The following is a 24,912-nucleotide window of genomic DNA, read 5'->3' as shown; positions in this document are numbered from 1 at the left end:
CAAACTTGGTTTCGGCAAGACCAATTAGTTTTTGGATATTATAGTATAAAAATTATAGACATTAGGATTGTCACATATTGCGATGCTCAGCACTGTCAAATTACAAAGTACGATGGATAACTTTTGCAAAATATATAATATAAAATGATATTTGCCGACAATCAACGATGTATTGTTTTTCAACAACACTATTTTTTCAAAGAAATGACTTTCATAAGGATGCAACTTTCATATGATGCAGTGTGCAAAAAAAGAAAAAAAATCTCAACCATCACTCTTTAATTATAATTATAACATTATTACAGTTTGTGCATTTAATTTCAGATTTGACATACACTTTAGCAAATGATATTTTTGTCATGTAGCTAGTGTTTAATTTTGAGCATAGAAGGCAGATTTGAGTCTTATCAAAAGGAAAAAAAAAAGGTGGATTCAAGATCTGATGAGATTCGTATATATTAACTACAACAGACCATAAGTTTATGTTATCATCCCAAAATAAATCAGAGAAAAAATAACTACAAATGCAAAAATTCTTCCAATGAAATTTGAGAAGAAAACATTATTGAGAATCATTGACAACTCTGGTTACAGTTTTAGTCAAAATATTCTTTAATGCTTTGCCAATTTTTGTCTATAGCCCAAACTACACGCTTGTGAATCTTCACAGCACAAAGCACAGAAAGTGCAAATTGGTTTCGCCTCAAAAAGAATTATATGATGAAATAAAATTATAACAGGAACCAGGCTACGATCTCTGCTTATACATATGCTGCCTTGACTGCTTTTGCAGCAGCATCGTCCAGGTCCTCTGCTGTGATCAATGCCATACCACTTTCCTGCAAAAGCCATTCGTGAAAGTAAAATAATAAGCACACTAGGTCTACATTTCAACCATCTTTTGAAAAAAATTCGTGTGTTAAGGTTAATTTTCTAATTACTACCTTCAGGATTCTCTTTCCCTGATCGACATTAGTGCCTTCAAGACGAACAACTACGGGTACTTTCAGAGAAACCTGGAGAACAAGGCACCCCGAAACAAACGTTAACAGATGTATAAGAAAGCTTAAAGGTTGTTAGAAAATCAGAAGAGATTCACAGTGAGGAAAGACCAGACATAGTTATGTAAGTCTCACATGTTTGGCGGCATTGACGATACCACTAGCTATCACGTCACACTTCATAATTCCTCCGAATATGTTCACCAAAATTGCTTTCACCTTATCGTCAGATGTCAATATCTTAAATGCCTCAACCACCTAGGAGAAGAGTCAGCATAAATTAGAAATTTTAATGTGATGAGCTACGAACACTTGGTTTTTGTGATGAGCAATTTTCAAATGTAAATCCATTTTTTCTTTTGACTTGAATTGCATCAGACAAGAAGTCTAGCTTCTTTCAAATTGACAATGAATTTTCTAGAAGGGGGGTTGGGGGTTGAGGGAAGCACTTCATTATACAACAGCAGGAGGTCAAAAGGGGCCACAGATGTCACAAAAGCATTAAGAGCCAAAAAACATCTATTATCATTACCTGGCCTTCAGAAGCATTCCCACCAACATCTAGGAAGTTGGCAGGAGTTCCCCCATGCAGTTTAATTATATCCATAGTAGCCATTGCTAGACCAGCCCCATTCACCATGCAACCAATCTCCCCATCCAGCCCAATGTAATTCAAATCTGCTTTGGCAGCAACAACCTGTAAAAAGGTGATAAAGTCAAGAAGTTATTTCCTTATCTTAATTTTTTTGTATCATCCAACAATTTAGTCAGACCGTATCCCCTACACCTAAGGAGAAAAGCCATTACTTGGATACAAAAGAAGATTAAATTATATATATATATAAAAAAAAAAAAGAGGATAGCAATAACAATACCTCCCGAGGATCCTCTTGTGTTGGATCACGTAAAGCAAATATTTCTTTCTGGCGAAATGCAGCATTATCATCAAAATTCAACTTAGCATCAGCAGCTACCAGCTGGTTATCAGCAGTCTCAGCCAACGGATTTATCTGCCCAGAAAATCCAGGTTAATTCTAAGATGTTGAAAAAAGGAAAGTTTTAAGTTACACTTCTAGAGATCTGAAACTTAACACTCACTTCCAACAATGTGCAATCGCTCTCACAAAACAACTTATATAACTTCTTCACTTGTTCAATAGATTCATTTCTGTCAGCACCTTTGGGAGCCAATCCATCCACTACTTTTGCAGCGTCTTCATCTGTAATTCCCTTGAAAACATCAATCGGCACCTACCAATATGTGAGGAAATATAGAAATTAGTTAGTTACAAGTTACCACATACAAATCTAAGTTTACAGGAGCCTAAACAGAAGCACTAGAAGATAAACCTTTATAATCATATCTGGAAATTTCTCAGCAAGATCTTCAATGCTGGTTCCTCCTTTACTGCAAGCAATTATAAGCTGGGGAAAAAAAGCATCGTTATATAAGCAGCAAATTATTTCTAATGAAAATGATCCATACATACAACCAGTGATTCCAAGAAAACAAAAATCTTATACTTGGTCATGAGAACATACCGGACCAGCAGTTTTTCTATCCAAAGTGATTGCAAAGTACATCTCATTAACAAGTGACAGCTTTTCACATAAATAAACCTGTAAAAGGAAACGATGAAACCAAAGGCATTGAATACTTTTAAAACAACTTGAAGTGCTTAGAAACATTAAGAAGCAGGGCAGCGGAATCCATGAGGTTGAAGCAATAGGGCAGAAATTGTTATTTCTCTGGGGAGTTGTGATACTAGATTAAGACAAATTCCATGAGAAAGAATATAGATTATCATGATTGACCTAATTAGCTCCCACAATAAAAAACTAGACTAAATGTAAATGAAAATGAAGACATTGTTTTATTTATTACCCCATTATGTATCTAAATCAATCATTAAGTTGATTAACACGATTAAGTATCTAATCAACTGCCAAGTCAAGTCCTACATGTATAACAAATTTATTTAACACACTGATTGTGGCTTATGACACAGTAAATCCATATACAAAATGGATACTACAAACATACTGATATTGCCTATTTCCAACAATTAAGTACAACCAAGAGTAAATAGCTATCCAACCTTGCTAACAATTTTTCCCTGAGGACCAGTCTGTTTGGTTACAAGTATCTGCCCAAGCATCTTCCCTGCAACAGAAGAATTTAGTTACAGAAGGAAATCTTTAGAAAATAAAAAATTAGAAACTTAGAAGTAATCAGACTGAACCACGATTCATAAATGCTAATTTCCTGAATCGGTAACTTAACATACATGCATGCACAAAACAGTGCCCATCTGTGATGCACCCAGATAGACCTAGCAATAAACCAGGCTATATCCACTTTTGGTTCTTTTAGTTCAAAGAGCTAAAGTCCACTTCAAGATTATGGAATGTATAAAACCATTATAGTTTTTTTTAGAGATTTAACAAGTAGTTCATTGACACAAAACCAGTAAACATAAATACAGCAATTACGCACTTGTTTTCTTAATGAACCCATTTTCACAAAAACAAGATAAGAAGTACAGTCGCCTTTACTCCGTAAGGGAAACAAATTCAGAAGACAAAAGGAAACGAAAACCAACAATTCAAACAGATTCCACAGTAAATGAAGATAGTCTTCAATACCAGCAATATCTTCAACCTGGTCAGTCTTGACAATGTGGACTCCACCCTTGAGACCATTCTTAAACGTTCCTAAGCCTCTTCCACCAGCCAAAATTTGGCTTTTAACCACCAACTGCACAAATACAAGTTAGCATGGTTCCAGTTATTTCAACAAGTTTATTTGCTAAGGAAGTGAGGGAAAAGAAAACAAACTTAATATCCAGGGGATAAACTAAGGCTCTGGATCAAACATTATCAGATATTAGTGATCAAGATACGGTTGTTGTCATCTTCAAGTAATGATAGAAAATTCAGCTTCTATTTGTTTTTTTTTTCTCTGGAAGAGACTATAACAGTGTAATTTCCCAAAAAGAATACCTCATTATCGTTCGGAAACACCTTCCGAATAGTCTCTTTCACTTCATCCAAAGAACCGACTGCAGCGCCTTTAGGCACGTTGACACCATATTTGCCCATCAACTCAGCTCCCTGATTTCAGTAAAATGAAAGCCATTGATCAATAAAACCGATCAATTTTCCCAGAAAATGCAGTCATATCAGTAAGATTACACAAATCTTTCTTCGCAGAGAAAAACAAGCAATGTAAATATGAGATCTTTCGCGCAATAGCACAAGGAGAAAAAGAAGAAATTCAATTTTCAATCTTCAATTATCGGCTTCCTTTAAACTGAGACTTTATCGGTAACAAAACATAAAAAGAAAATGTAGAAACTGTAGAAACAAAATTCGTGGAAACAAGACCTGATATTCATGGATGTTGAGACGACGAAGCTGTTGCTGCTGCCATTTCCCGGCGACGGAGAGGGAGCGGAGCTTGTTGAAAAGTCCTCTCACCATGTCTCTCGAGCTCAGAAACCCTAATCCAAATGATAAACCAGAGAGAAAGAGAGAGAAATATAGCGGAAATTGCGTTTGCCGGAAGGGGAGGCGATCGGGGGGTCAAAGAGAAGTGAAATGGATCCCTAACACTCTCTCCTTTCTTCTTTTATTTCAACTTCGACCCCTCTATTTTTGAGTTTTTACAACTTTGTTCATATTTCTTGAAATTGTTTTCCGTTTAACCCATCTTCAAGAAATTTTACCTTTTTACTGAATTTGTGATAAATTAATAAAAGAATTTTTGTGTCTGATAATTTTTTTATTTTTTTTTGGAAGGGTGATAATTAATTGTTGTCTACAACAATAACTTAAGGCCCTGTTTGGAGATTGGGATAAAATGTGAGATTGGATAACTTTGGTCAAAAACTATGTTAGGCACAAATTTTAAGGTGATGTGGTATGGATTATGTGGTATTTGTAATCCACATAAAAGAAACAAGAAGTCTTAACTATATGATAGTTAATGTTAATATAGTTAAGGTGGTTAAGTTAGTTAATAGTCTCGGGTTAGTTTAGTCTTTTGCTCTCTATTTAAACAGATTGTTAGAACTCTTTGAAAGATAGAGGATTATGAGTTAGTGAGATTGATTCATACTGAATCATAGCTAAGGAGATTAAAGTCTGAACAAGAATCACTTTTCTTGTTCTCAAGTGATTTGAGAGGCAAAAGTTTTCCCGAGAGTATTTTTTGTATTTGTTCATGATCATGGTGTTTTGATCATTGAGAGATTGAGCTGCTGTAATCAAGAGTTGTATACACATTGTATCAAGATCAATAAAGGGGAGAAACTGGAAGTAGGAACTACCATTTGGCCGAACCAGTATAAAACTGTTTGTGTTTCTTGCTTTATTTTCTTTTCTGTTTTGCTGAAAGAATTGCTGTAGCAATACTTTATCATTCGACTGTTTGATTGGCTTTACTGTGTTCTTGTGCATCAGTTTTAATTATTGCTAACATTTAGCATTAGTTTGTAGTTGTGCTTGCTGTTAAGTTGTGTTAGCAGGAATTACCACAGTGGTATCAGAGCCAGGTTTGCACAAGAACCGATTCTTTGAACAATTTCAAAGATCAAGAAAGAGATGGCATCTTCCTCAACCAGATTTGATCTGGAGAAATTTGATGGCAAAGGGGACTTTAGTCTCTGGAAGGAGAAGATGATGGCGATTCTCATCTATCAAAAACTTGATATAGCTCTGGAAGAAGCCACTGAGAAGTCAGAGCCAGAAGCTGCTAAGAAGAAAGAATCTGACACAATCATCAAACAAGCTCGATCAGCAATAGTGATGAATCTTGCTGATAATGTACTTAGGCAGGTCATTGGAGAAAAGACTGCATTGGGACTTTGGAACAAACTCGATCAACTATACATGGCAAAGTCTACAGCCACAAAGATCTTCTTGAAAGGGAAGTTTTATGGTTTTAAAATGAATGCAACAGTTTCATTAGAACAAAATTTAGATGACTTAAACAAAATTGTTCTAGCTTTAACTAACATGGGTGAAACCATAAAAGAAGAAGATCAAGCTGTGATTATTTTAAATGCTTTGCCTGAACTGTTTAAAGAAATGAAAACAGTGATAATGTATAGCAGGGATACTCTGACTTTGGAAGATGTTATGGGCACATTGAGGTCTCGAGATGCTGAAATGAATTGGCAAAAAGCTGCTAAACAAGAATCAAAGTCAGATGAAGTTCTAGTTGCTTGAGGAAGACCATTCAGAAGAGGAAATTCAAGAAATCGATGGAATTCAAACTCAAGATCAAGATCGAGGCCAAGAGAAACAAGAAAGTGTCACCATTGTGGCAAAGTGGGACATCTGATCAAATATTGCTGGGAATTAAAGAATAAGAAGAAGAAGGGAAAAGAAGAAGAGGAAAAGAACAATGGATCTAATGCAGTAACTGAGGATCCATACAGCTCAGATGGTGATGTGTTCACCATAATGGATCACACATCAGATTCGAATTTTTCAAGTGGAAAGGCTTATACCAGTTCAAATACAAGAGATGATGAAGAATGGATTTTGGACAGTGGCTGCACATACCACATGAGTCCAAATCGAAAATGGTTTATGAATTATTCAAAAGTTGATGAAGGGAATGTAATTATGGGAAATGACCATAAATGCAAGATTGCTGGCATTGGATCAATCACAATCAGAAACTCAGATGGCACTATAAAGACTCTAGAGAATGTCAGGCATATTCCAGATTTGAAGAGAAATCTAATATCTCTAGGGACACTTGATGATGAGGGTTATGAGTACAAATCTGGCAAAGGCACCATAAGGATTACTAAAGGTTCTTTATTGGTTATGAAAGGGATTAAGAGACATGGTCTCTATTTCTTAAATGGTGAAACTGTGCTACCTGCACAGGCTGCAACAGTCAGCAAAATAATTGCCGATTCGAAGTTATGGCATGCTAGAATGGGTCATATAAGTGAGCAAGGCTTGGTGGAATTATCCAAGCAAGGCTTACTCAAGAATTATACACATTCTAATCTCCCTTTCTGTGAAACTTGTGTGCAGGGAAAGCAAACCAGAATCAAGTTTACTCAAAGCAGTTTTCGAGCAAAACAAGTTCTGGAATACATCCATGCAGATTTGTGGGGAGCCAGTAGAGTTAAAACTCCAGGAGGTAACCAGTATTTCTTATCAATCATTGATGATTACAGTAGAAAGGTTTGGGTTTTCCTATTAAAGTTTAAAAATGAATGCTTAGATAAATTCAAGAATTGGAAAATATATGTTGAAACTCAAACAGGCTGTAAGATAAAAACTCTAAGAACTGACAATGGCTTAGAGTTTATTAATGATGAATTCAATGATATTTGTATGAAAAATGGCATTCAAAGGCATAGAACTGTTATAAAAACCCCTCAGCAAAATGGTGTTGCTGAGAGGATGAATAGGACACTTTTAAACAAAGTTAGGTGCTTGCTTATTGAATCTAATATGCCTAAGAAATACTGGGGTGAAGCTCTTTATACTGCATGCTACTTAATAAATCGAAGTCCAAGTAGAGTAATTGGTCTTAAGACTCCTGAAGAACTTTGGAATGGTAAACCACCCTCAATGTCACATCTAAGAACATTTGGTTCAGCCTCTTATGCTCATAATGTTGAAGATAAACTAGGAAAGAGATCAATTAAATGTGTGCTTATGGGATACCAAGTTGGTGTCAAAGGATATAGGCTGCTTTCACTTGAAACTAACAAAATCATAATTAGTAGAGATGTTATCTTTAATGAGCATGATTTTCCTTTTAAAAGAAATGAGAAGGGTATGGTTTCTGATTTTGCAGGTAAAAACTCACCAAGAAAAAATGAAGTCAGTATTGAGATCGATTCTACACAACCATATCAAGATGGTCAAGACTGTGAACCTGAAAGTGGTACTGAGATGCAGGAGGAAGACCTTAGTGATTATCAATTAGCAAGGGATCGAGTCAGAAGGGAAATTAAGGCCCCTGTCAGATATGAAGAAGCTGATATTATTGCATATGCTTTAAATATCAGTTCTGGATCTCCAAATGAACCAAAGACATATAAGGAAGCTGTTGACAGTAAAGACTCACTCAACTGGATTAATGCAATGAAGGAGGAGATTGCATCATTGAAGCAAAACAATACATGGATTCTTGTCCCAAAACCAGAGAGGCAAAAGATAATTGGCTGCAAGTGGATTTATAGAATCAAAGAAGGAATTGCTAACAATGAACCAAGGATTTTTAAAGCCAGACTTGTGGCAAAAGGATTTTCTCAAATTGAGGGAATCGATTATTCTGAAATATTTTCACCAGTTGTCAAGATGAAGACAATTAGAATGATGTTGGCATTGGCAATTCAACATGACTGGGAAGTGGAACAGATGGATGTTAAGACAGCATTTTTAAATGGTCAACTTGAAGAAACAATATACATGACTCAACCTGAGGGGTTCAAAACTGAATCAAGAAGCACAGAGCTAGTTTGCTTACTTAAAAGGTCTCTGTATGGTCTCAGACAATCTCCTAGACAATGGTACAAGAAATTCGACTCAGTTGTCACCAAAGTTGGTTACTCAAGGTCAGACTATGATACATGCTTGTACTTTGCAAATTTAGACTCAAATTCAGCAGTGTTCTTACTCATCTATGTAGATGATATGCTGATAATGAGTAAGGACATGGATCAGATAAATCGATTGAAGAGCATACTAAAAAATGAGTTTGAAATGAAGGATCTTGGAGCTGCTAGAAGAATACTGGGCATAGACATTATCAGAAATAGAATCAAAAGGAGTCTGCTGCTGAGTCAAGAAAAATACTTAAAAAGAGTGATTCAGAAGTTTAAAATGGAAGACTCTAAAGGAGTAAACATTCCACTAGCTGGACACTTCACATTTTCTACTGATCAAGCCCCTAAAACTGATAATGAAAGGAAGAACATGGAAAAGATTCCATATGCAGAAGCTATAGGTAGTGTTATGTACTCTATGATTAGTACAAGACCTGACATAGCTTATGCTGTCAGTGTTTTGAGCAGGTACATGGCAAATCCTGGAGAAGAACATTGGAAGGGTGTTAAATGGTTATTAAGGTACTTGAAGGAAACAAGTAACCTTGGTTTGAAATTTGACAAAACAGGCTTGAAGACTCATCTAGAAGGGTATGTTGATGCTGATTATGCTTCAAACCGAGACACTAGGAAATCAATTACAAGTTATTGTTTTCAGTTAAATGGTTGTTGCATTAGTTGGAAGGTTCAATTGCAACAAGTTGTTGCACTCTCTACTACTGAAGCAGAATTCATGGCAACAACTGAGATTTTCAAAGAAGCAGTGTGGCTCAAAGGAATACTAAATGAAATAAAGATGCTTTCAGGGAAAGTTATAGTCTATTCAGATAGTCAGTCTTCAATACATCTAAGCAGAAATCTAGTGTATCATGAAAGATCAAAACACATTGATATAAGACTTTTTTGGATACGAAACAAGATTGAAGAAGGTGAAGTTAATCTTGAGAAAATTCCCAGTGAAGATAACCCTGCTGATGCTGGTACTAAGGTATTAACTGTCAGCAAGTTCCAACATTGTTTGGACTTGCTGAACATGGGAACTGTTTGAAGATTTCGATTTCTCTCCCCTAGCTCAGTCACATGTTTCTCTTTATGTGGATTAAGGAGGAATTTGTGGTATTTGTAATCCACATAAAAGAAACAAGAAGTCTTAACTATATGATAGTTAATGTTAATATAGTTAAGGTGGTTAAGTTAGTTAATAGTCTCGGGTTAGTTTAGTCTTTTGCTCTCTATTTAAACAGATTGTTAGAACTCTTTGAAAGATAGAGGATTATGAGTTAGTGAGATTGATTCATACTGAATCATAGCTAAGGAGATTAAAGTCTGAACAAGAATCACTTTTCTTGTTCTCAAGTGATTTGAGAGGCAAAAGTTTTCCCGAGAGTATTTTTTGTATTTGTTCATGATCATGGTGTTTTGATCATTGAGAGATTGAGCTGCTGTAATCAAGAGTTGTATACACATTGTATCAAGATCAATAAAGGGGAGAAACTGGAAGTAGGAACTACCATTTGGCCGAACCAGTATAAAACTGTTTGTGTTTCTTGCTTTATTTTCTTTTCTGTTTTGCTGAAAGAATTGCTGTAGCAATACTTTATCATTCGACTGTTTGATTGGCTTTACTGTGTTCTTGTGCATCAGTTTTAATTATTGCTAACATTTAGCATTAGTTTGTAGTTGTGCTTGCTGTTAAGTTGTGTTAGCAGGAATTACCACAGATTATTATATCCAAAGTGATAAAATTTGTTCATAATGATGGGACTATACTAACCCAAACTTTTGGTGGGTTACGGCTGGGCTGCTGTTTTATTTTTTATTTTTTTAACTAGTTTTTGTTAATATATAATATATATTATATTTATTTAAATTTTTTTATACAAAAAAGATAAACTTTTTTAAGTTTACTATAAATTTTATCGAAATATTTTTAATTTTTAATTTTTAATATTTTCTCAATTTGTTTTTTTTTCAAAAATAAAAATATGTTTAGTTCTTTTCCGTTTTTATCTGTAACAAAACATTTTAATTGTATGTATATAATATTTATTTATTATATTTTCAAAATGTTCAGGTCACTTGCCTAGCTAACTAAGCTGCACACGTGATTTAATTAAGAAAAAATTTGGGTATATATCCTATTAATTTTTTAAAATTTTCGAATAATTTACTATAGTCAACGTAGGATTCAAATAGTAAATTACATGCATGTGTTTTTGTATTAGGATATTTGCAGTGAAAATACTTAAATTTTTACTTTGTAACACTTAAATACCTAACTTTTTTTCTTACCTATGTGATTGCATTTGATTGGTACATGCAGATATTTTTTATTATTTTATTTAAAAAATCATTTAGATATTGAAAACTTAAACAAAAATTGTTTAAAATCTAAAAAAAAATTTAGAATTATTTAAAATTCTTTTTTAATTAAACTAAAATTAAAAATCATTAATTTAAATCCCTAAAACTACAAGTCTAATTTAAAATAAAATATAAATCTGATTTAAAAAAAAATCCAAATCTTATATAGGTTTCTTCTTCCCCTCTCTTCTTCTTCTTCTTCTTCCCAGGCAATGAGATCTAGGGTTTTGTGTGCAGTTCGTGGCTTACGTTGGGGTGGATTGTAGGTGTACAATATGTGTGCTACACGATGGCGTAATTGACAGACGACGACGAGGTGAACCTGTGTGTTGCGTGAAGAAGATGGCGATTCTAGGCTGTGGCGAGGTGACTGCATCGTTGGGGGCTTAGCTCCGACGAAGGATTGGGTTTATTTTGGGTTAGATCTAGTTTGATTTTGGGTCATTTTTATTTTTCTGTTGTTGAATGTGATAACTACAGAGTTTGGAGTCTGTGAAAATTGTCGGGTTTTGAATTTTTGAATTAAAATTGTATTGGTGAAATTTGTTTGAATTTATAGTCTTTGATGGTGATGGTGGATAGATCTAGAGAGAGGGACACTGGTTGGAACTGATCTATGGTGGTGAATAATTCTTCAATATGTTGGAGGTGATGGAGATTATTATTGTTCATATTTTTGGGTTGTACTGTTCTTTTTCATGAGGTTGAGTGAACTTGACTCAGACCATGAACGTGCTCAGTTTGGATGAAGAAATCTAAAATCTTGGAGTTGTGTTTGATTGGATGATGTTTGGGTGTGGTGGATTTTTAATTGGTTTCTGTTTTTTGTTAGGGGTTATCGAGGTTTTGAATACAAACAACATTATAATAAAAAAAATTTAACAAAATACAATGAAAAGTTTTAAACTTTATTTAATTTGTAATTTAGATTTTATATTAATTTTTATTATTTTTATCATTTTTTTAAATAATTGAATTTTAAATATATTTTAAGATTTAAATTAAATTTAAATAGTTTTTTAAATAAAAAATAAAAGACGTGAATCAATGAATGAGAGATTGTCATGTGTGTGTCTACCTGGCACTTAACGGCTAGGTAACTATAGATGTTAAGAATATGTGACGAAAAGTATTTTAGCCGAAAAAAAAATTAAGTATATAAGTATCACAAATTAAAAAACTTAATTATTTTCGCCGCAAATATCTATTTTTTATATACGTGTGCAACTAACTATTTTAAACTTTAGTTTCAGGCATTGTAAAGTATTTATAATTTTTTGAAAACTAATAGTGAGACTATTATAACTACAATATACATCATCATATAAAAAAATTGAATTATAACTTTTATACATTCTGAAAAACATGAATGCCCTTATCGGAAGGGGCTAAATTGACACCCTTACTATAGAATTTACCTATAAATATATATATATTTATTATTTTTTTTTAAAAATGTTTCTCATCACAAGAATTAGTAGCTCGTCTTACTTTGCCTAAAAAAAAATTAAGTAAAAGCTATTTATCGTACTTGGCATTACTTATTATTATTTTTCAAAGAGTCCCCGGCAAAATAGAAGTCAAAGAAGTTATTTTGCACTTTGACTTAGTTTTGATAATTTTTTGTTTTTTGTAAAATGGTATCCGACAATCCAAACAGTTAGTTGAAATTTTAGACAAATGTCATTTTGCAAAAAATTATCAAAAAACAAATGACAAATTTACCCCTGACTTATCACATGTGCCCTAAACTTTCATGTGGTAAAAATACCCCTTAAACTATTACTATATTCTAAAATTGCTCCTTCTGTTAATTTCCGTCAATATCTTTAACATATATTTATTTGGCCCTCTTGATGCTTACAAACACCATGGATTCAACCCCCTCGTTGAATCCTCCACAGAAACTGAGCTCACCAAGTTGAGATCTTCACCACCTCCAAAGTTCAAGTTTTTGAGAGATGTAGAAGAAAAGTTGCATAGGAGAACCTATGTGATGTTTTGGCCAAGAGCATATCTTTTCAAAAACTATAAAGGAAAACGTGGTTTCACCGCTGACAAAAATTGGAACATTTTTATTGCATTCTAATACAATTATTCTTCTGTTTAAAAGGGAAAAGAGAAGAGAACCATAAAGTTAATCACATCTAATCCTTGAAAAGCAGCTCTAAAACAAAACATCTTTTTTTTTTTGCAAAGTATATTCCTCATTGCCGAATGATCTTTCCATCATTCACATTGCTACATTTATATAGTCAAATATCATCTACACAAGAATTTAAAAGTAAAGTCTCTTCCTTCCACTATCATATGCTCTATGGATTATGGAATTCAATCTAAAAAAAAAGATCTTGTATATTGATTAAAGAGAAAAAGAGTGCACAAAAGGGAATAAAGAAAAAGTTTACCATAAAAGCTTTAGCTAATAAGGATAAGGTGGAGACAAAGCTGAAACATCAATCCAGGAAGGTCTCTTTGCATTGTAATAGAAGTGTGCAATCATCTGAACCAGCTCATCTGCAGTTCGAATCTCTGCCAAAAAGAATATGTAAATTAGTAAAACAGGATGAAAGGAACTTCAAACTGGTCATTTTTCGGTAGAGCTTGAAAGCGAATTGAGTGAGCTTGTAATGTTAAATCTCACCTTTTTCCCTGTACAGAATCCTATTTCCTCTCAAGAATAAAATTTGAGGACATTCTTTAACTTTAAGAGCATATGCCAAATCTCTTTCTATATTGATGTCTATCTTGACTGACTGGTGTAACAACAACAAAAAAAATGGTATGAGTGGACACTCATGAAAGCACAATCAATTAAAATAACAGACTTTGGAATGCAAAGAAGGCAAGTAACAAGTCTGTAATACCCGCGGAGGCAACCGATCTTTGGCCTCCCAATAAACCTTTACTGCTTTTTCAAGCTCTTTTAAAGCTTTCCAATTGTTGGTTGCCCTGCAAACAGAATAACGTGTAGACTTTAAGAAACTTTGATCAGAATCCAAGCCAAAGCTTGCCATGCTCTAACATAAAGTCTCAACTGACAAGAATCATGGGGAGTGGAGCCCCATAATTCTTGTCAATTCCCCAGCAGGCATTTGATCCGCACCGATCCAAAGAGTGAGTCAATCCGCATAATGCGAAAAGAAAATAAACGAGCTGAAAAAATAAACCACTTGTGATAAAGTGATTCAAGATTGGTGAGCGAAAAATTATCACCCACCATCTTGAGAGGATATTAGACTATTGTATATAGAATAAGTGTAAGAATATTAAACCATTAATAAGAACATGTGTAACTCTACTAATTAACATTTTGTTTTTAGATGGTCTACTAATTAACATTTTGTTTTTAGATGGAGCCTCATAATTCTTGTCATCAATAAACACCAAATTAGTAATCAAAATTAGTAATCAAAGCAACATACTAAAGATAACTCACTCTAGAATAAATAGTTTACAATTCTCATTTGGTGATGCACAACAAGCAAGCAGCTAAAGTATAAGGGGGTGTTGGTATGAGGTTTGAGTTTGAGGGAGTAGAGTTAGAGATGGTTTAGATTAAGGTAATATGAAACACAATTGTTTAAAAAGGTTAAGATTACCCTCAAATCAAGCTAAAAATGGGATGCACTTGAAAACACAAACCCCAAGCCATTAAAAATAAATTTACCAAACATAGTTAGATTTGACATTCTCATTCCCACCAAACCAAACGCTCGTACCAAACATCCCTAAGCCTTTTCTTTTGATTTGACCCTCATTAAGATGAGGGACTTAAACGGCATTTAAGCAAAGATATTACATGGTTTTTTTTTAATAAGATAGTTTAGCTAACAAAATAGGATATTGTGTAATACAAACAATGAGTTGTTCTCATGTTTATCATGGAAAACATAGCTGTCTTTACTGACTAAATCAACCATGGAAAAGTTACACCAGAACCTCAAAATACTATATCAAATGCTTCAAAGACAGCCATTGTTGGTGAAATTTGATTAAGAAAACTCACAAACTAGTAGTAGAGAGAAGAAGGTACCTGTTATATCTCTCGAAAACATAAACAATAAGCGGGCTTGGATGGAAAGCAAAACTTTCCCATTCCAAACAGTTAATCTCCTTCACCCAATTATCTTCAATCTCTCCTTCCCAATCGATCTCAACACCGTCTTCCCCAACCACGTTCTTTATTGGGTGTTTCTCAAAATACTCTGAGGCTCTGATACCCCATCCAATATCAGCATCCAATGGCCAATCCTCACTCTCCTCCTCAACCACCATTTTCTTCTTCTTCTCCTCACCGGAAACAGCAACAGTGTCCCCATCCACATCATCATCATCACCATCATCTTCCTCGTCGCTAGAATCAGACTCGTCCTCATCATCAGCGGGCCTTTCTTTCATTACATTCTCCTTATTCTCAAACACTTCAGAGTCCTGCTCTCTTATCGAAGTAAATGTCCGCTCAAGAGATTCCCGGACGTAATCCTCCACCGCTGCCGCTTCGCTTCTCCGACCACGCCTTGGCTTTCTGGGAATTGTCTTCGGAAACTCTGCATCTTCTTCACCTTGCTTCTTCGATTCTACAGGTGTCTGGGACACTGGTTCAGCTTTCAGTCGACGATTTCTCGACCTGGGTTTTGCTCCAGAAGCAGAGCTGAGCTTAGGGTCGTCGGGTTTTGGATCAGATTTTTTGGAAAGAACAAGGAAAGGAAGAGACTTTGGTCGGGGAGTACAGTGTAGATAAGCTATGTTAACTCTGGGAATGAGTGAACTTTGAAGGACTAACATTTTCAGTTGCTTCCGCGCGCAAAACCAAAAGGCGCACCAAGTGTTTGACAAAACGACTAGCTAGCTTGGTTCCGCGCGGGAATACAGTTATAGCGCAGCCATACAAAGCCGGTTCCCTTTGATTTTGTTGTCGTTTCAATATGAAACGACATGATTTTGTTGTCGTTGAAGTCAACAGTTGATTTTTGCAAAAATGTTTGTAGAGGAATTTAAAGTGCAAAACATATATATTTTTTTAATCGTTCGTTCTGAAAATTATCCAAGTAATGTTTATAAGTTGTAAAATAATGTCAATATGGAGATTTTTGAAATTAAAATAAAACTTTGAATAGAAAAAAATATGCAAAATAATCATTGTGAGAGTAGCATTTGGTCATTGTAAGAGTAAGATCATTCTTAATAGTTTCTCTATTTATTCTTTAAAATACATTATTATTGGTTTTTTATTTTACATTTAATTTTTATAATGCACCAATTCTCTATTTTTAACTTACATCATTTAAATACTTTTATTAAAAAAATTAAAAAACATTACATGTTACATCAATGATATACAACTTTAATAGCACATAATATGTAAATGAATAATCCTCAATCCAACAACAGTTTACCCAGAGGTAGCACATCTTCAGCATAACCTTGGAGGCAAAGAGTGTCAAATTTCTTCACAATGAGAGATGACATGCACACCAGAGATAGCACATCTTCGGCATAACCCTGGAGGAAAAGGGTGTCAAACTTCTTCACAATGAGAGATGACATGCACACCAGAGATAACACATCTTCGGCATAACCTTGGAGGGAAAGAGTGTCAAACTTCTTCACAATAAGAGATGACATGCACACCAGAGATAGCACATCTTCAGCATAACTTGAGAAAAAGAATGTCGAACTTCTTCACAATGAGAAGTGACATACATACCAATAACGTCTTTGGGAGGGCGAAAATAAAAACCACCAACAATTGGGCCACCAAAGAATTCCACATGCACAAAGGGGTGGGGGATTCTACTCGTACTCTTGACTTTGGGCTTTTAACTCCAAAGCCACAACCACTTGTTCTACAAGTGATTGAGACGAGATGATAGAGATATCATTTAAATAAATAAATGAATAGTATAATATAAGAGCATTCATATCATATATTCTACTCTATTTTTTAAAATAAATTATCAAATCTCTTCTTTTTTATTTTACATTATATCATACATTAGTTTCTTTATATCTTTTTACATCATTCAAATATTATATTTTTATTAACTACAAGTAGATAAAGGAAGAAAAAATAATAAAAAACTAATTAATTTAGAGAGAAAAATAAGGAAAATGAAATACAAATTGTTAAAAAATATTTGAAGATCCTTTAAACATCTCTACACGTAGGAAAGGAAATACGGTGATGTAAAATAAAGAATGGGTTTACATCATCTGTTGGAGGCTTAATCTATTTTATAATTTTTTTCAATTATGCATTAATTAAACTATTTTAAAATCATTTTTACGTTTCTTCTTGTCCTCATTCCTCATTAATTTATTTATAATACTATATTGTGATATAATTTTTTTTATAGATACATATATTTTATATTATTATTTAATTTTTCGCCCCCAGAATAAAAAAGTTACAAGTCTGCCACTAAACTATGACTAAAATTCAATATTAAATGGCAAATAAAAATAGTTAATGTTATATGTTCACATTATTCCCAGTGCCAAAAAATATATATTTGGATAATAATTACTTTCATTTATTAGAGATCTATTATTTATTGTAAACTACCAAAAATAACATCACATTTTGAGAACAATAAATGAGTCTCTCATTTATAGTTATAATTTGAAAATATGAATAATAATATGTACACTTAAAATATATTCTCAAATATTACACAAAGTCATGAGACATTACTTTTTACAATCTCAAAAACATAAGACTAGGAATGTCAATTTAACCAACGGAGTAGGGTCCCCGTGGAGACCCGCCCCATTAAGAGTGGGGGTGGGGGACATGACTCCCATCCCGAACCCGCTCTGTTTATGTTACAATTTATATTTTAATATAAATATTATTAAAAATATATAATATAATAATTTATATAAAAAATATGTTTATTAACGATATAATTTATTGATTTTTAATTATTTTATATTAAAAATGATTAGTCATTTTAATTTATTTTATCAATTTTATAAGAAAAAAAAAATTTATTAAACGGGTACCCGATAGGACCCTGACCCCGAGACAAGATGGGAACAGGAGAGCCAACTCTGACCCCGCCCCGCCCCATCCTGTTTCTACATAAAGCTTATCTTTCTTCATTCTTTGTCCTCGTTCATTCTAATACTAATAGTTTATAATCATTTTCTAAATACAGAGGCAAAGCTTTGTTTTATATTATAAGAATAATGATACGTGTGCTTTGACCACTCTTTAAAATAGTTTATCTCCGAAATATATACTTAAATATTATATTTATTAAAAATTGTGATACAATACTTTTAAAAATAATGACGTGTGTAATGTTTGAATATATATTTTTGGTACATATATCATTACTGATAATATAAATCATCGTATGTTCATGTCATGAAATCTTAACCATTAAAGAAAATTAATGATAATGAAATGTTGACCGTTACATAAAAATATGTCATGAATATCAACCGTTAGAGATAATCTAGCATGAAATGTAATCAATTAGAACAAGAAATAAAATAGTCATGGAATTGTCAACCGCTTCATAAAAGCATTTCTTTAAATTTCAACTACTAGAAAACTCTATTAACATGAAATAGAGAAAATTAGTCATGAAATGTCATCTGCTTCACAAAAATCTACTTTAAAATGTCAATTAATAGTAAAATTTTAGCATGAAATGTTGCTAGCCATTAGAAAAAAGAACTATTATTATAATAAATTATTAAATGTTTCATAAAATATATATCATGAAATGTCAACTTTTAATTCTTTCATAAATTTTATAATTATATTGATGTCTTTATTAAGAAAAAAAGTCTTTAAATTTAATAAAAATTATATGTAAGTCCTAATTTTTTGAAAAAAATTATATAGTCCATCATAAATTCTACATCTGTCCCTGATTGCTAGAGAAAATTTAACATGAAAAATTAACCATTAGAGTTTTTTTTTTTTAAAAAAAATACTAGATTAGGAGTTGGTTGAATCTTATAACATGATTGTCATACCGTATTATATTTAATATTATTTTTAAATATAAAGTATTGTTACATCAAAATGGAAAAAAAAAATTACTTCCTTTCTATGTTTAGAATATTGAAAGTACACGGAAAGAAATTAATCATTCTGATTATTAAAAAAGTAAATATCATTTTGACTCATATAATTTGTAGAAGTTAAATAACAATTTAGATTATGCAAGTTACAAAATGAAACAAAAAAGTACTCTGAATTAGATTTTGGTCAAACTCTTTTTTATTATGACCAAAATGCCCCTATTTTATTTATAAAACTAAGGACATTTTAAAAAAAAATATATGTTTAAAAGATGGATTGAGTCACTTCTCGCCGCATGTGTAAGGTAAGAAATGTAAGAAATAATAAGTTTTATATATTTTATTGTTAATAGTATAAGATAATAATAAAGTACTACGGTAAAAAGTATAGCATTTAATGCAAATAGATAAAAAAAAATAGTAAAATAATAAAAATAATATAAAAGTAAATAAAAAAAAAAGTGTAACATTTATGGTGATGCAAAATATGTGTTTTAATGCATTTCAAGGAGAAACAACTAGTTTTGGATTCAAGTGACTGCAACGCCCCAAACTTCAGGGACCGTTACAGTGTGCCTTGTAACCAATACTAAACTCGCTAATCGAGTCATTTGGCCAAAAAGGTGTAACTAAGTATGATTAGTGGTTTAGGAATTAAAAATTTCAGTTAAGATGTAACGTTTCATTAGAACGTTTATCATACACATTAGGATCTCAAAAATATAATTTCAGAGTCTATTACAAGAAAATATTTACAACAAGCTGTTCTAAGTAGCAAAACAGGGTTAAACCCTAGTTCCATTATAAACCCTCGGTCGTGGCGGTCGAGCAGCCGCATATGTACACATCATCACCTAAGCTCTCCAACTCAAGGATGGTCCAGCTTTCTTTTGCCTTTACCTGCACCACATAGCACCCGTGAGCCGAAGCCCAGCAAGAAAACATAATATGCTCATGAACAGTAATAACATGTCATCAATTGATAAGGCACACACCTAGCAGATATAGCCCTATTCCAGCAGGTAACCAAATCCACATAATTTTGAGTATAACACATCAACCAATGACCATAATAGTCATTCAAGGCTTTTAACCCCAAATAGAAGAGTGACAATGGTACAGTCACTAAGATGGGTTCCGTTCCCAATAGCCATGTGACGATAGGGTCATCGGAGCTTATAGATAAGTGATCCTTTCACTAGCTTAACAAGATAGGTATCTGGTGAAGTAGTCACCAGCATAACCTGTCAAGTAAATAAGTGATCCTTTCACTAGCTTAACAAGATAGGTATATGGTGAAGTAGTCACCAGCATAACCTGTCGAGTAAATAAGTGATCCTTTCACTAGCTTAGATAGGATAGGTGCATGATGACTAGTCACCAACATAACCTTCCTCATGACCATAGAGTCATAACCATAGAACATCGTTCCCTAGCCATGTGACAAGCAGTCACCTAGGCCTTAGGCCCTGGCTCTGAGTAACTAGTCCTAGACTAGCCAAGCGCTTATAAGTTTCATCGACCTTAGGGTCGGTCCAGCATTAATACCCCATACGAGTCATTCAATGCTGATATCGATTAGATCTAATCTTCATTCGGCCCTGCGTTCAAAACGCTTATGCCGTTTCTGACTCTTAGGTCAGTGTCCTTGACTAGTCAATGCCATATACAAGTAAGCAATGCCACCAAACATATATCATATGTCAAATATCCAAATAAAAGGCATTTAGCATGCTTACTCAATAATTACTAGCACAATTAGGACCATGCATAAACACAGAGGCTCAAGCTCTGAACAATATCATACTCAGTATACAAAGCATGCCCTAATCACATGTTTCTCGTGCATTACATTTAAACATCTAACATGCATCAATAATAACCATGCATGTCACATATACACAGGGTGCAGTTTTCTTACACTGTTTTCTTACCTCTGGTTCGAGCGAGAATTAGAACAAGAACGACCCTTGAGAACGATCGATCCTGAATCCTTTAGCAGTCACCTAGTCATAACCAAATACAATTCTCCGATTAATGAAAATCAACCAAGATAGGGTCTTAACCTAAACCCTACTCTCGGGACCTCGAAACATGCCCACACGGTGAGTAGATTCGATCCCGGGCCTTAAGGATTGAAACCTCGAGCCAAAAACTCTTAAAAACACTCAAAACAGGGATCTGAAGAGACAGGGTAACGCTACAACGCTGCCCTCCTAGCGCCCCAGCGCTTTTCTCAAAACCAAAACCGCCCTAGCTCCTCTGCAGGTAGCGCTATAGCGCCCCACACTGGGCGCTGTAGCACTACCTTCAACCAGCAAATTCCCAGAAATCTCTTCCTTCGATTTCACCATTTCTAACCCAAACCAAAAGCTTCCAAACATCAAATTAAGTCCCAAATGAACCCAAATATCAACCCCACATGACCTAGGGACCACAACCCCAAGAACCCTAGCCAAAACTCCAATCAATTCCCAACTTTTCAACTCAAAAACCAGCTGAAACTTAACTATGAAAACAAAGCAAAACCAAGAGTTCTACTGGCTAAAAACTCACCTCAATCTCAGCAACACACCCTCTTCAATGGTGGAGCATAACCCTAGCTTATCCCAGCTTGGTTCCTTGGCTTGATTCCTCAAAAGAAGCTTGAAAACTCAAAGAGAAATGAGGGAGAAAACCTATCGGGAGAGAAGGAGAAAGGAGACTCTGTTTTTGGTTTCTTCTACAACCTTAATGGCTTATATCAATCTTTAAGGGTGAAAAGACCTAAATACCCTTAAGTCTAAAATTAACCTTAAAAGCCACCAAGGGCAAAACCGGTATTTCCCACCTATCTCGTTAATCATAATTAACGCTCTCCAATTCCCGCTATTCTCGATATTCTCAAACACCAATAAATTATGTCTCATTACCCTTTAATTCCCGGTAATGCTCTAATCATTAAACTTATCCCGAGACTCACTTTGAGCTCCGAACTTAATCCTGTTATGACCAGACCAAACACTTGCATTTCATGATCGTCTCATGCCGAAATGCTCGAACAAATCTACATATAATGTGGTACCATTCATAACTCACCCACATGCACGAAAATACACAATTACGGCATCAACGGGCCAGATTACCAAAATGCCCTTATAATTATAAATCCTCTCATATGCATGCATTTATCATCACATAATAATATAATTCACATAAACATGCGTATGATCATTTAATAACATAATAAATCAATTATGGCATTCCCGGCCTCCTAATCAATGTCCTCAACCTTATTAGGAAATTCGGGGCATTACAGTGACATTTCACCTCTCATTATAAATCTTTGGTTGATTTTGTAACATCAATCAGTTAGTACCTTCACTTAGTTTCACCCAAGTTTCATTCAAATCATGGATAGATCACCAATGTCACGATGTGTGATTTAATGCATTTTAAGGAGAAACAATTAGTTTGGGATTCGAATGGTATTTCACCCCTAATTATAAATCATTCGTTGATTCTATAACATCATTTAGTTAGTACCTTCACTTAGTTTCACCCATACTTTGAGAATATTAAATATGTACTTTTATGCACACAAATAATAATTTGTCAATATTTAAGGGAGGAGACATGTAATTTAGAGATATGAAATTTATATTTGACTCAAATAGAGCAACTTCATAAGCATAATTTTCAAGACATTTAATTTATAATTATTTATACAGAAACTTAATGAACATCAATAATAATAATAATAATAAAATTAGTGGAATAAAGATTACCATAACAAACATCCTTAATCACGATTGAGGCATCACAAAGGAAAAAGCCATCATGTGAAGTGACACATAAACCTTCTTAACATAAATATGATTTATACATTAAAAAACAAATTTCATTATTGTCAAAAATCAAAACTTTAAGATTGTATAAGGTGTCATCATAGTATCCAAAACTTACCATGAATAAATTAATGTATCCATTTAAAAAAAGATGGGAATAAAGATTAATTCAATTAAAAAAGAAATGAATAGATCACAACCAAATTATAAGTTATAATATTTTTACTAAACAAATAGGAAAATAAAGTTAAAGAAGGTATATTTAAGAAACAAAAAAGAATGGAACAAATCAAACAAGATACATAACAAAGTTGACTTTTTAAAAACTAAATTATAGGTTTAGTAGATAGTGGACACACATTATAAACCATGTATTATCACCTTTTTCACCAGTACCACATTTAATTTTCAACTCCCATTTTTTATTTTTTAAAATATAAACTCAATACATTTAATTTGGAATACATTTTTCAAAATGATTATGTTAAAGTTTTGTTTTTTTTTTTAATTTTTTAAAAATAAATATACAATGCATTTAAAAAAAGTTCTAAAAAGTGGTTCAATATTGTATGACTCGAGTTTAATAAAATCTCTTATCAAAATTTTCCAAAATGTTTATAATTTAATGTGACTATAAACAGATGTACCAAACTCTAATAATAACAGTCTAAAATTCTCCCTAACCCTAGCAATTGCAAATAAGATCAACACCTATCTTTTTATATACTTTTTAAAGACATTTATGTAATGATTTGCTAAATAATAATTTACAAGGTATTCACTCACAAGTAACAAGTCATTTCCAACCAACAATTATTCAAATATTACAAAAAATAAAAATCAAATTTTAAAAATAGAAAATAAACTGAAAAAAGTGATTTAATATATTAAATTAAAATTTAATTTTTTCCATTAATAGGTTACTTGTTCTATCCTAAGATGCATGCATAAAAAAAACACTTGAGTTTTAGGTTTCACAATTTAATCATAATTAGAAAACAAGATGTCAAAAACAATTCCAACCCAAAAATTCATATAGATTTATAATACTATTTGAAATTCCTAGCTAAAATTTTACATGAAAAATACTAATTTATATGTAAAAATTAGTTTTTTATGAATTTTTTTTTAAGGAAACGACTCAATCATGAAATCCATATATATATATTTTTTTTGTTTGAGTTGGCCTAAAAGTTATAAATATTCCAAAATTGAGGAAATTTCTGAGTAATCACAAGGCAAATAAAAAAACAAAAAAAATTAAATAAATAATTAATTTAAATAAAAAGAGAGAGAATTCTTTACATTTTTCAAATTGGGAGAAAATGGGGCCCCAAAGGGCTTAGCACACGTGTGGCAACCAACTCCCATTACATTACAACTGTAGAAAGCGTGCAAGCTGGGTAGGATTGACGATGCCAGGTAGGTGGGCCCCATCACCTCTTATCAAATCAGCTAATGCCACGTATCTTCGAAACTTTTCAAGTCGCGGCTCGGCTCCCTCTCTCGGCTCGGCTTGGAGTTTCTTCTCCTCTTCCGCCGGTTTCGGTGCCAAATCTACAGCTGTCTCGGCTCGCGCCGCTTCCCACGGCTGACCGAAGAGCGTTCCTTTGGTGAGAAACTCGTGGGCCAAGTAACCGGCAAGGAGATGACTGGAGGAAGCCGCCGCGCCGACGAGTTGGGAGTGAGCCGGCTTCTGCTTCTTCGTATTTGACGGCAAGAGCTGGATGGCGTCAACTTCGAGCTCGCGCTTTTTGCTTGACGCCGTTAAAACTCGACGGGGAGGGAGACGCATCGTTTTGGTGTTCATTTTTTAAAGGAAATTGGGTGCATGCCACGTCAGCTATGGGCATTTAATACACCTAAAATCTAATCTTAGGCAGAAAGATTCTTTTTTTTTTAAGAAAGAAATAAGAGGACAAAAAGAAAAATAAAAATAAAAAACATTTAAAATAATATTTATGAAAAAAAAAAAAAAAAAAAGAAGAGATGGCCCAGAATTTTTTCCAAAAAAAAAAATAGAGAGAGATGAAAGAGAGAAAAAGTGAGGACGAGATGTTACGAGTAGAAGATTAGAAGGCAGCGCGGTTC

General features: G+C 33.5%; 3 protein-coding genes across 4 annotated transcripts; all 3 read right to left on the bottom strand.

Annotated features, from left to right (window-relative positions):
* Positions 1-515: 515 nt before the first annotated feature.
* LOC133784834 (succinate--CoA ligase [ADP-forming] subunit beta, mitochondrial) lies at positions 516-4,599 on the bottom strand. Its single transcript, XM_062224106.1, has 12 exons — positions 4,389-4,599; positions 4,005-4,115; positions 3,648-3,759; positions 3,101-3,165; positions 2,544-2,621; positions 2,352-2,426; positions 2,100-2,252; positions 1,877-2,011; positions 1,534-1,698; positions 1,137-1,259; positions 945-1,016; positions 516-839 (listed from the first exon to the last, which is right to left on the bottom strand). The coding sequence occupies exons 1-12, from the start codon at positions 4,482-4,484 to the stop codon at positions 762-764; spliced, it is 1,263 nt and encodes a 420-aa protein (XP_062080090.1). The 5' UTR covers positions 4,485-4,599; the 3' UTR covers positions 516-761.
* Positions 4,600-13,099: 8,500 nt separating this feature from the next.
* LOC133784821 (thioredoxin-like fold domain-containing protein MRL7, chloroplastic) lies at positions 13,100-15,824 on the bottom strand. The gene is made up of 4 exons (XM_062224093.1): positions 14,988-15,824; positions 13,819-13,903; positions 13,596-13,707; positions 13,100-13,483 (listed from the first exon to the last, which is right to left on the bottom strand). The coding sequence occupies exons 1-4, from the start codon at positions 15,737-15,739 to the stop codon at positions 13,374-13,376; spliced, it is 1,059 nt and encodes a 352-aa protein (XP_062080077.1). The 5' UTR covers positions 15,740-15,824; the 3' UTR covers positions 13,100-13,373.
* A 3,816-nt stretch (positions 15,825-19,640) lies between these two features.
* LOC133784809 (uncharacterized) lies at positions 19,641-24,880 on the bottom strand. 2 transcript variants are annotated; one of them, XM_062224089.1, is made up of 3 exons: positions 24,127-24,880; positions 20,929-21,000; positions 19,641-19,894 (listed from the first exon to the last, which is right to left on the bottom strand). In XM_062224089.1, the coding sequence occupies exon 1, from the start codon at positions 24,629-24,631 to the stop codon at positions 24,197-24,199; it is 435 nt and encodes a 144-aa protein (XP_062080073.1). In that variant the 5' UTR covers positions 24,632-24,880; the 3' UTR covers positions 19,641-19,894; positions 20,929-21,000; positions 24,127-24,196. The 2 variants fall into 2 exon arrangements, with proteins under 2 accessions (XP_062080073.1, XP_062080067.1); XM_062224083.1 differs by lacking the exon at positions 20,929-21,000.
* Positions 24,881-24,912: the final 32 nt, after the last annotated feature.

Source organism: Humulus lupulus, chromosome 1, assembly GCF_963169125.1.
Source record: "Humulus lupulus chromosome 1, drHumLupu1.1, whole genome shotgun sequence".
NCBI lineage: Eukaryota > Viridiplantae > Streptophyta > Magnoliopsida > Rosales > Cannabaceae > Humulus > Humulus lupulus.
The sequence above is the reverse complement of the archived record's forward strand: the minus strand, read 5'-3'. Positions and strand labels throughout refer to the sequence as shown.